Here is a 12,500-nt window from a genome sequence, read left to right as displayed (position 1 = left end):
GATAGATAGATAGATAGATAGATAGATAGATACTGTGTGTAGATAGATATATACTGTGTAGATAGATAGATAGATAGATAGATAGATAGATAGATAGATAGATAGATAGATAGATAGATAGATAGATAGATAGATAGATAGATACTGTGTGTAGATAGATAGATAGATAGATAGATAGATAGATAGATAGATAGATAGATAGATAGATAGATAGATAGATAGATAGATAGATAGATAGATAGATAGATAGATAGATAGATAGATAGATAGATAGATAGATAGATAGATCAATCGATCTAGAGAGAGACAGTTATGCATGTATACCTAATAAATGGATAAATGTCTATCATTTCCTTGGTGTGGGGGGTGACTCATTTGTATGCTGTTCACAATTTCGCCTTCGTTTATTTTGTGCATACACATTCCTTTAATACTATACTCAAGACTGAGTAAATGTAATATAGTAATATACCTGAATATGTCTGACTTTTGTGCCACTTAATTGATGTTTTCATTTGGAGTGTTATAATAAATATAATTTAGTTTTGAGTCGAGGGAGAGCACACAACTCAGGACTTGGCCTCGTTCCCCCCTAAAAACCCATGTTGTGATTGAAGATAACTGTAAGATATATCTGCAGAGTGAAGTAATGAACCTTGTCTTTATTTCAATTAATGTGTTGTTGTGCAATTTAAAAAGGTGTGAATGTTGTTGTCCCCTGAAGCTTAATCAGATCATCATCAAAATAATCCATTACATTTTTCGGTCAACTGCAATTTGAGGTTCAGCAGATGTGTGTCTTGCATGTACCTAACAGGCAGAGGGAAAAGATCAGCATTAAATTGAGCCCCACAGAGATGGTTGTAACACTTTTGAGGATTTATATATAGCTATATCCTTTTGACTGTTAAATTAACACGTAGATAACACAAAATGTAAAATAACCCTTATCCTACTTGTGTTACAAAAACACCTTTGGGGTTCAAAGCGATTCTCAAATGTTCCATCAAGACCGTAATTTCTATTCATTATGTATAGAAGGTTGTCACATCAATGTACGAACACACACACACACAGGCGCGCACGCATGCACACACGTGTGTACGTACAGTACATGTGTATGTATGTGTGCTTGAATACATTTATTTAACATGCGTCAGACATCACAAGATATGGCAACATGATATGCAGCATCAGTATAGGGACAGCCGTGCAGTAATGGTTAGTGTTCAACTGTAAATCACAGGGTTGCAGGTTCAATCCCTTCCCTTACCAATCCCTTCCTCATGCCAAGGCTGAGGTGCCCTTGAGCAAGGCACCTATCCCCACACTGTTCCAGGGACTGTAACCAATAGGCTGCAATATCTGTAACTTTGGATAAAAAGCGTTAGCTAAGTGTAACGTAATGCAGGGCTGATAGTATTCAGGCTCCATGCCTGATTTCAGGCTTGACAGAGTTTGCAAATAATAATAATTAGCCATTAGGTTATTCTTATCTCAGAAAGTGTTAGAGGTTCAGGGTTTTCTTCTACTATCAGGCTTGAATAATGGTCATACACAGGCTATTAAATCTTTGAATAATGGGTCAAAATAGGCCTACGTTACGTCACTATGCAGTATCTTGTCGTCGTTGTTAGAGCAGGGAAAAAAGTTCAGGCTCAGGATTTTGTTTCACCATCACCCCTGGCAATGAAATGTAATGTAATGTGATGCAATGTAATGTATGTTCATGATGTATTTCCACCAGGGGATCCGTCTGTACCCAGGAAGGAGGCGTTTGTGGAGCTGCGGGACGTGTTTGGCGTGAAGACGAAGAGGCGGCGCTCCATTGGCCAGAAGGTCGGCGGCACGCTGCTCGGCATCACCCTCTTCTATGTCCGCCGCAAGGGCACCAAACTCAAGGACGACGAGCTGCACCTCCACAACCTGAGCGTGGACCACTGTGAGGTCTGGTTCAAGCACCTGAAGGCCCTGCTCAAGGGTACGTACCAAGTGACAAGATACAATAGTGCAAAGGGAAAAGAATCTGGTGCCACACGGATGTCTATTTTCTGTTATTTATTTTTTCAGTGCAGTAAGACTAACGTTTCGACATGCGTCTTCATCAGAGGCCATCGAGGTGGAAGGCGCATGTCGAAACGTTAGTCTTACTGCACTGAAAAAATAAATAACAGAAAATAGACATCCGTGTGGCACCAGATTCTTTTCCCTTTGCACTTATTATTTAGTCCTGCTCTGGTTGCACCGGATTGTCAAATTAGAAGCGCTGAGGGCGTATTTCCTTTGTTTTTACAAGATACAATAGTGCTTCTCAACGGGGTCTCTATCGCTCTCTACAGTCAGGGAGAGGAGGGAGCCGTTGAAGGATACAGCTGAAAGGGGGGTTGCTCGGCTGCCACTGGGGGACATTACTCCTTACTCCTTCATTTTTTAATACAACAATGTGGTAATGCTGTAGAAACACTTTCAAAACGAGGTGTTGGGTGTAAAAAAGTCTTCTTATATTCCTCCAGGACAACAGTTTGTAGTCAAGACATCTTCAGTTGTTCACAAATTTCACACCATGAAGGAGAAGTTTTGGCATTGATGCGGTGCCATGGACATTACATGCTTTTATCCCTCACTGGTACAGTATATTAGTTGGAAGGTGTGTTTGAACACTGCAGTAAATGTCCACCAGGAGCATTACCTCATAGCCCAGTGATTCTCAAAGTGTGGTCCGGGGACCACTAGTGGTCCATGACAGAGCTCAGGTGGTCCGCGAGGGGATTTTTACTTTTCCAAGACAAGCTAGCAGTAGGCTATATTTGTAAAAATATTACAAAGGTAAACATAGCTGAAGTCATGTTATCACGTAACAAGACAGGCTTGTAATGTGAATAAAAAGTAAGTGATCTGCATCAAAATTAGCAGTGTCAAATTAACACCAGTCAACTATCAATTCAGTTGACAGGTGGTCCCTGAACATTTTTTGGGGGACAAAGTGGTCCTCGGTCTGCAACGGTTTGAGAAACACTGTCATAGCCTGTATGGCCTCTGGACTGCGGCAGTGTGTCCCTGTTGCCAGTGTCCCCAGTGGTGACCAGTCCTATGGGGAGCAGTGTGTCATTGGTAGAGGAAACACACACTACACTACACACGATGCAGTACAATGAACAACAGGGGCTTCCCCATAACTAGAGATTATAAATACTATATGGCTTTAAAAAGGTTAGGGTCTCCATATTTAAATGTACAGTGTGGTTTAAATAGGATTTACAAATGGACTAGGTGGTGTGTGTGTGTGTGTGTGTGTGTGTGTGTGTGTGTGTGTGTGTGTGTGTGTGTGTGTGTGTGTGTGTGTGTGTGTGTGTGTGTGTGTGTGTGTGTGTGTGTGTGTGTGTGTGTGTGTGTGTGTGTGTGTGTGTGTGTGTGTTTATGTCTTTTTTGCAGTTGCATGTCCACTTACTGTTCTTCGTGTAACAATTTGCTTTTGTTGCCGCCCAATTTAACACACTGCCCTCTGAAAAGTCATGAAAGTCATAAAATGCACATACACAAACGCACGTGCACACACACACACACACACACACACACACACACACACACACACACACACACACACACACACACACACACACACACACACACACACACACACACACACACACACACACACACACACACACACACACACACACCAAGAGGACAATCAAACAGTCAGAGTTCTCTCTCTCTCTTTTAAATTGAGGCTCAGTGTCTTTTAAAGGGACTCACTCTGCAGTGCAGAAGCACAAGGGCTAAAACATCAGCAGCCATTTGCGGCTTTCATTGCCCCCTGCTAATGCCAATTAAATGTTAAGTGGGCAGACGTTGGACGTTAAGTGGGCAGACATTGGACCTCAACCGGCCGCCAAGACTTGATGGCATTAGCATTAACATTAGCGTGGTGATAGCAGGGGTGGAGCTACGCATAGGGGGTGCAAGCAGGGCGTTTGCCCCTGGGCCCAGGGCCCTCTCGCATTGGTGGTGTTGGGGGGCCCTATAACGACCTTGGCAGGCTGTATGGAGTACCCTATCAGTGTTTTGCCCTGGGGCCCTGCATGCAGTTGTTCCACCACTGATGACGAGTCTAACTGTGTGAAACTGATTTGCTGGGCAGTGGCTGCTACCGCTGCTTGTTTTTCCTTGTCGATAATATGACTATTACTGTATGTGGCTGCTGCTGTTGTTGCTGCATTGCATTACATTTAGCAGTCGCTTTTATCCAATATGGCTTACAAACGAGGATGTAATCATCATCAGCAGCAGTCGACAGTACAATATCTGTGGGAACACATGGTGTAAACAGGCAGAGCGGGCTTCGCTAATAACAGAGTTGTTATTATTATGAGGCCATTACGTCTGACTTCTGCTGTTGTATCCAGAGGAGTTCCTCGGAGGGGACCCTGGTCGAAGCCACAGTGGCCCTCGGCAAGGGGGCCCCCCTCGGCCCCGGAGTGCGGAGGGCAGGAGGAGGGATAGCGAGGAAGAGGCTGGAGGAGTGCAGAGAGACGCGATGGGGTCTTATTGAGATGGGGCTCGTAGTCGTAGGGGAGGCTGGCTGGCCGACTGGCCTGGCTGGTCGGCCGTTTTGTGTGACGAGTGTGTCATGGTTACTGCGTACGGCTGCTGTGCAGTGAAATGAGCACACAGCAGTCTCTCTCCCTCTGCTGAGGTCTGAGACAGAAGAGATGGAAAGGGAGGGAGGGAGGGAGGGAGAGAGTGTAAGGAAAGGAGAGATGATATGAGATGAGCCCAGTGCTCTCCCTCTGCTGAGGTCTGAGAGGGAGGAGAGAGAAAGTGAAGGAGAAAAAGAGTTTGGGAGAGAGGGAAAGTGAAGGGGGAAAGGAGGTGGGGAGAGAGGGAAAGTTAAGGAGGTAGGGAGAGAGGGAAAGTGAAGGAGGTAGGGAGAGAGGGAAAGTGAAGGAGGAAAGGAGGTAGGGAGAGAGGGAAAGTTAAGGGGGAAAGGAGGTAGAGAGAGAGGGAAAGTAAGCGTAAGAGATGGCGAGATGTGCCCAGGACTCATGCCCCCTGAATGAAATGAGAATGAAAGAGAAAAAGGAGGGAATAAGGGGAAGCAAGATAGAGAGGGAGAGGGAGAAAAAGCGAGTGAGAGCCAGGGAGAGAGAGTGAAATCAAAGGAAGGGGGGGGGGGGGGTAGACAGGGGGAGGGATGAACAGAGAGGGAGAGGGAGAAAGGATTAGAGAGAGAGCTAGTATAGGGAAGGAGAGGAAATTAAACTTGGTGTAAACTAACCATGGTTTTATTTGATTTTTATTTGGTTTATGGATTTTTTGGGCATGGTTTGTGACTATGGTTTAACTACGGTTTAACCATGGCATACCATGGTAGAACCATGGTTATATTATGGTTGGTTCATAGTTATTAGAATCACCATGAAATACCCCAGTAAAACCATGGTTACTACCATGGATAAGCCATATAGTAAAGCTATGGATGGTTGAGAGTACTTAGAGTAACCATGACATACCATGGTAGAACCATGGTTACTATATACAAACCATAGTATAACCATGGTTACTGCATTAAAACTAGGGCTGCAAATCACAGCCTCCATGACGATACGATTTCTTAAAGCAGGGATTCGATTATTTTCGATATTTAAGAATTCCCCATGATATGATATGATACGATACGATTCGATTCGATTCGATTTTTTCCAATTACTTTTCCACTTCTGTTATGTTATGGAGCTAGGGCATTGGACAGGGGACAGCGAATCGATTATTTTCAATACTTAAGAGTGCCCCACGATAAGATACAATACAATACGATTAAATTGTCGGCTGTAGGATCGATGCATCGATACATTTCGATTACTATTAACACCCCTAATTAAAACCATGGTAAACCATAGTAAACCATGATAGATTTTTGTAAGGGAGAGACAAAAGATAAGAGAGTGAGGTTACGAGGAAGTGGGGGAGGGAGAGGAAGGGATGTGGGGAAAGATAGGAAGGAAGAAAGAGTAAGAGATGGCGTGAAAGAAGGAAAGAGAGAAAGACAGTGAAGCGAGACTAAAGGCAAGAGAGAAAGAACTGGAGTGGAGAAAGAGAGAGGGAGGGAAAAAGAAATTGAGGAAGAGAAAGAAAAAGAGAGGGGAGAGAGGGGAAGAGAGAGATGGGGAGGAGCAATGGAAGAGGAGAGACAGAGAGAGAGAGTGAGAGAGAGAGAGAGAGAGAGAGAGAGAGAGAAAGAGAGAGAGAGTGAGAGAGAGAGTTGGAGGGGGAGGAGGAATAGTAGGAAATAAAGAAGGAAATAAAGAAAGAAAGAAAGAAGGAGAGAGAGAGAGAGAGAGAGAGAGAGAGAGAGAGAGAGCGAGAGAGAGAGAGAGAGAGAGAAAGAGAAAGGAGGAGGAGGAGGAGGAGGAGGAGGAGGAGTGGTCCCGTTGGCCTTGCGAGGACCTGCTGGATCTGGGTGGAGGGAGGAACAGGTTGGTGGCCGCCACCCCGGCGTGTTTGTAATTATCTGCTTTTCCTCCAGCGCGGGCCGCTGCCAAGATGCAGCCGGGGGCTCCGGGGCGCCGCGGGCCGGCCAGGGACAGGTGTCCGCTCCTCTCCAGCACACTGCCTGCCCCTGCTCACTGGGCTGGGATGGGCCCCTCAACTCTCTCTCCCCCTCCAGCAGCCTGGGTTGGTGGGTTGGTGGGTGGGTTGGTGGGTGTACGGTAGTGTGTGTGGGGGGTATACGGAAGCGCGCGCGCGCGTGTGTGTGTGTGTGTGTGTGTGTGTGTGTGTGTGCGGGTGCGTTACTGACATGTTAGGACCCTCTCAACCTGTGTGTGTGTGTGTGTGTGTGTGCGTGTGCGTGTTACTGTGGTGGGGGTGGGGTACGGAAAAGAGAGAGAGAGAGAGAGGTTGACCTTCTTTAGTCAGGCCGTTTGGTTACACTTTTATGCACACACACACACACACACACACACACACACACACACACACACACACACACACACACACACACACACACACACACACACACACACACACACACACACAGACACACACACAGGCACACACACACACTAGTTCATTCATTCATTCATTCATTCATTTATTCATTCATTCATTCATCTCATCCCCCTGCGCCAACTCCAACAAAATGCACACACACACACACACACACACACACACACACACACACACACACACACACACACACACACACACACACACACACACACACACACACACACACACACACACACACACACACACACACACACACACTAACAAAAATCCCTCTAGGTTTCATCAGCACTAAGCAAACGTTCATTAAAATCCTTTGTCATCAGAAAACACAGGGAGCGTCAGACACTGCTGCTGTCGCTGTAAATGAAGATGTGTAATCTCCCCTAATCCTCATAGAGAGAGAGAGAGAGAGAGAGAGAGAGAGAGAGAGAGAGAGAGAGACAGAGAGACACATAGAGAGAGAGAGAGAGAGACAGAGAGAGACAGAGAGAGAGATTTGCTTCGTTGCATGTTACTGTAGGGGTTATCACAATATGAAATAAAAAAGGAGCATTTCTCACGGGCATCTTGCTAATGCTTCAAAACCACTGGTGTAACCCAATCAATGGAAAATAATAGGTAACACTTTACAATAAGGTTACGTGAGTAATGACGGAATAATGTCTGAAGTAATGATTGATTAATAGTAAATAAACATATGATTCATGTATGCAGTAATGTCTACTCCATTAGTAGTGATAAATTACTCATTGTTGGAGTAATAATGATTCATACTGTCCAATTACTGACCATATCATTCCATTATTACTCATGCACCCTTAACTAAGGTCTGATTCATATATGATCGGAAAAATATGGTATGATCTTTTTCAGCAATGTTAACACTAACGTTTGGAACTCACACTCTTAATTAACTCTTGATGTACCACATTTACTTCATAGTGAATCAGTATTACTCCAACCATGAGTAATTCATAACTGCTAATGGAGTAGACATTACTGCATACATGAATCATACGTTTATTTACTATTAATCAATCATTACTTCAGACATTATTCCGTCATTACTCACGTAACCTTGTTGTAGTAGTAGTAGAGTAGAGTAACTTTATTGATCCCCAGGGGGAAATTCAGGAATTCCTTACCTTGTTGTAAAGTGTTACCAAATAATATATCCTGATATATCCTTTTTGTGTCATCCTGCCTGCATGCTCTGCTTTGCTCTGCCCATCTGTCTATGCAGTGATCACTTGATCATCCCATAAGAATAATACAGGACTTGAAAATTGGGTAACACTTTATTTTAATGGTTCACTATTACAGTGGATCTACCACATTAGGTACTTTGTACAATAATAATAATTAGGTGTAATAACCAGTGTAACAATATTTAATACCAGCAAGTAATACCAGTGTAACACCATGTTTTTATAAGGTTGTGTTTTAACAGGTTAAAAAAACGTTTCACCCTGTTGTTTCTGGTCTCATCCGCAGCCTGTATGACGTTGTGTGCATGATAGTACTGGTGTACTCGTCATTGTAATTTAATCTGTGGATTTGAAGATAAGAACTAATACCAGGTGATGTAACGACTGCTTATGGCCATTTAATTAGCACCTCATAAGAAGTGGTAGAGGTTTCAACTGTCACACACAGCAGACAGCATTTTTGTAACATTTTTCAAATCACATGTCTAGCCCCTAACCGTGGGGGGGGGGGGGGGGGGGTTCGAAAGCGTAGTTGCTAGCCAGCTAGCCAGCTAGCAACTTGGGTAGTTGTCAATGGGAAATTGCATTGGAAACAACAAAGTAGCTAATGAAGTTAGCAGCTATGGTTTCGAGAAACGCACCCTGATGCACCCCTGTTGTTCTGCTCTCATCCACAACCTGTGTGACGGACGTGTTGTGTGCATGATACTGCTGATGTAGTAGGCAGCATCATTTTTAATCTGTGGGTTTTTAGCTAAGGCCTAATACGGGGTGATGTAACCATGGCGTTCAGCACCAGGTACTGCGTGTTACTAAGAGAGGTCATTACAGGGATTGCCTTGTGTGAGTCACTCAGCTTTTCATTGTTATGTCATTGTGTGTGTGAGTGAGCGCCGTGTCTCTCGTGCGCGTGTGTTTGCACCAGGGCTTGACACGGGCACCTGCCAACCGGCCAAATGCTGGTAAAACTTGGCTGTGGCTGGTAACAGTTTCAGTGTCACTAGCCAATTTGGCAGGTAGCTTATTCTATGGTATGAAATATCAGAATAGCGTATATTCTGCTCTTTGCCCCTTGTGTATCCATTGTTTTTATTTAAGTTCAAGAAAAAGCTCAGTTACTCAGTTTCTATTTGTTTTATTTCCATGTAAAATCCTGTGCACTCCTCTTCTTGCCTTAAGCACCTCATCTTCTGAGGTTAGATGTACAGTCTCGTGATGAAAAAAAATGTGGCTAGTAGAATAGCTGGATGGCTAGTGACTCGGGAAAACCACTAGCCACAATGGTCGGCAAGCGAAAAAGTTAATGTCAAGCCCTGGTTCGCACGTGTGTAGGTGTGTGTGTGTTTGTGAGAGCACCGTGTCTCTCGTGCGCGTGTGTTCGCACGTGTGTAGGTGTGTGTATTTGTGAGTCATTGAGGATGAGGGGATGAAAGCGCCTTTGCGTGTCTGAGTATGAAAGTATGAATGGGACGGAGTGTGAGTGTGCGCCTCTGCATTGGCTTATACACCTTGTACATGTGTTTGTGCACGTGTACATGTGTTTGAGCATGTGTATGTGTGTGTGTGTAGAGGTACGTTTGTACAGAAGTGTGTGCGTGTGCGTGTGCGTGTGCGTGTGCGTGCGTGTGTGTGTGTGTGTGTGTGTGTGCGTGTGCGTGCGTGTGTGTGTGTGTGTGTGTGTGTGTGAGAGAGAGAGAATATTTGTGTGTGTGTCTGTATGTACTCTACCATATGTGTGTGTGTCTTTGTATGTGTGCATAGTGCGTACACAATTGTGTGTGTGTGTGTGTGTGTGTGTGTGTGTGTGTGTGTGTGTGTGTGTGTGTGTGTGTGTGTGTGTGTGTGTGTGTGTGTGTGTGTGTGTGTGTGTGTGTGTGTGTGTGTGTGTGTGTGTGTGTGTGTGTGTGTGTGTGTGTGTGTGTGTGTGTGTTCACACGTGTGTGTGTGTACCGTATCAGAGTGTGAGACTCACGTGAGAGTCTGTGTAAGTGTGTGTGTTTCCCTTTGTGGGCTCTGTGTACCTTCATCTGATTTTGCTTGGCCCTCAGGCTCTCAGCAGTGTAGATTTTGGCATAAACCTCGTTTTTCGGGGCCTTGTCCTCCCAGCCTTGTAAGGATTTAAACCCTGCTGTCTCTCTCTCTCTCTCTCTCTCTCTCTCTCTCTCTCTCTCTCTCTCTCTCTCTCTCTCTCTCTCTCTCTCTCTCTCTCTCTCTCTCTCTCTCTCTCTCTCTCTCTCTCTCTCTCTCTGTCTCAATGAGGAGCTTTTGGTAAGAGGTCTGCACGTACTTTGTACTTGACATGAATTCATTAACATAATTAAAATAAAGTGCCTGGAGGCGAGCTAAAGGACAAGGAACAGGCTTTATTTATTGTTGTGTAAAGGAATAAAGAAAAGGCACACACAGATGCACACGCAGACACACACGCACACACTCACACTCACACACACACACACACACATGGAGATCCGTGCGTACACACACACACACACACACACACACACACACACACACACACACACACACACACACACACACACACACACACACACACACACACACACACACACACACACACTCTCACACACACACATGCACACGAGAACACACAAGGCAATCAGCGGCGCTCACTGAACACAGTTTGATGTCGGCAAGCTGTTTTAGTGGCCTTAGTCCGACACCCTAAATTGGAGATGAAACCATCAGCCATGTGCGCATGTGTGTGTGCTCAGCTCTCTGTGATCACAGGGACACCTCACGACTGGATGGAGGTGCCAAAGAAAAGAAATGCAGAGAGAGAGAGAGAGAGGGAGAGAGGGAGAGAGAGAGCAGGGCTGGACTGGAGGAGAAATAGGTCCCGGGCACCTTTGTAGGGGCCTATGATTTCCGCGATACGGAAAACACGGACGGAATCACGGAATGTGAACATTAAAACGGAATTTGGTTATAAACGCGGAATTGCACGGAATTTGCTCATTTCTTATGATAAAATTAAAAATCCATTATTTTCGTCATCATTTATCAGTCTAAAAGACATTTCAAACACAAAATATGGCCACGATATCATATCTGGCCCATGAGGTGATGCGCAAAAGTTCTATGCAGATCCATGATCCATGTCAGCGCATGTTGACAGTGAACGCATCTCTCTCCCAAGCGGCGTTTCCGATTGTCTCCCGCGTCCTAACACTGGCCGTCAGAGCATTGAAGAAATCTTAATACTCAACAGCACTCAAAATTTGCCTAGTAGAACAGGTGAGGTCAGGCATAAACGCGTTGTCCTGACCGTCTGTTACCAAGACAATGCGATGCGACACAGAAAAGACGGGCGGCTCTCCACTGCACTTTAATAAACAATGGAATCATCCGACGCGAGGCACGAGTTTGGAGTTTGTTACAACAGACGTGACCGCTGTAAAATAAAAACTGATCAGGCAATGCTTTGATCATGTCTTGTTAACTTTGTTGGCCACGGAGCATAGTGACTAAAAGTTAGCAGCAACTTTGAAAAAGGGTCAAGTCATCATCAGAAGAAAACGGCCGTCTTGTAAAACATGTGTTTGCGAGGCTATTTATTTAATGCCTACATTTAACGTGAACAAAAATGTCTCTAATGTAGCTGCACGTTGCAATATAGCCAAACTTATTCGAAAAAACCTGATGCAGCCTGAGTCCAACTTCAATGCACCAGAAGTGAATTTGCCTTCTAGTTTGGTGCGTCACGTGTATTTAATAGAATTATGCGCATGTACATTTCAGCTACCTTATTACCTGGAATATTTTTGAGGGCTGATATTACAAAAAGCTAGTAGGTAATTTTACTTTTCTTTTCTCTACCTACCATTCAACCATGAGTGGTTGGCTCTGTCCACCCACCAGTTTGAACTAAATAACTAAGACATTTTGTTGGGGGGGTGAAAGGGGAAAATAAGTTCAAAAATGTAAAAAATCCGATTTGGCAAAAAATAAATCCGAAAAAACGGAATTTGAGAAAAAATAAAACGGAATTTGAGAAAAATTAAAACGGATTTCATAGGCCCCTACCTTTGGCTTAAAGCGGCCCCTCTTAAGTTGTAGCCCAGAACTGACTCATCGGTGGGCCCGCACCCTTGTGGGCCCGCACCTTTGTGGGCCCGCACCCTTGTGGGCCCCCATTTTCAGAAATGTTTAGAAAAAATAGGGGCCCACGAGGGTGCTGGGCCCACCGGGAAATGCCTCCTGTGCCAGATGGTCTGTCCAGCCCTGAGAGAGAGAGAGAGAGAGAGAGAGAGAGAGAGAGAG

At 44.7% G+C, this 12,500-nt stretch overlaps 1 protein-coding gene across 1 annotated transcript in view; it reads left to right on the top strand.

Moving 5' to 3' along the window:
• Nucleotides 1-12,500, top strand: part of cerkl (ceramide kinase-like) — a 116,987-nt gene that overhangs the window by 17,779 nt on the left and 86,708 nt on the right. The window contains exon 2 of the mRNA XM_063213251.1: nucleotides 1,748-1,981. Coding sequence (XP_063069321.1) covers nucleotides 1,748-1,981 — 234 coding nt within the window. The remainder of the gene's footprint in view (nucleotides 1-1,747; nucleotides 1,982-12,500) is intronic.

The sequence above is a fragment of the Engraulis encrasicolus genome, chromosome 13, assembly GCF_034702125.1.
Source record: "Engraulis encrasicolus isolate BLACKSEA-1 chromosome 13, IST_EnEncr_1.0, whole genome shotgun sequence".
NCBI lineage: Eukaryota > Metazoa > Chordata > Actinopteri > Clupeiformes > Engraulidae > Engraulis > Engraulis encrasicolus.
The sequence above is the reverse complement of the archived record's forward strand: the minus strand, read 5'-3'. Positions and strand labels throughout refer to the sequence as shown.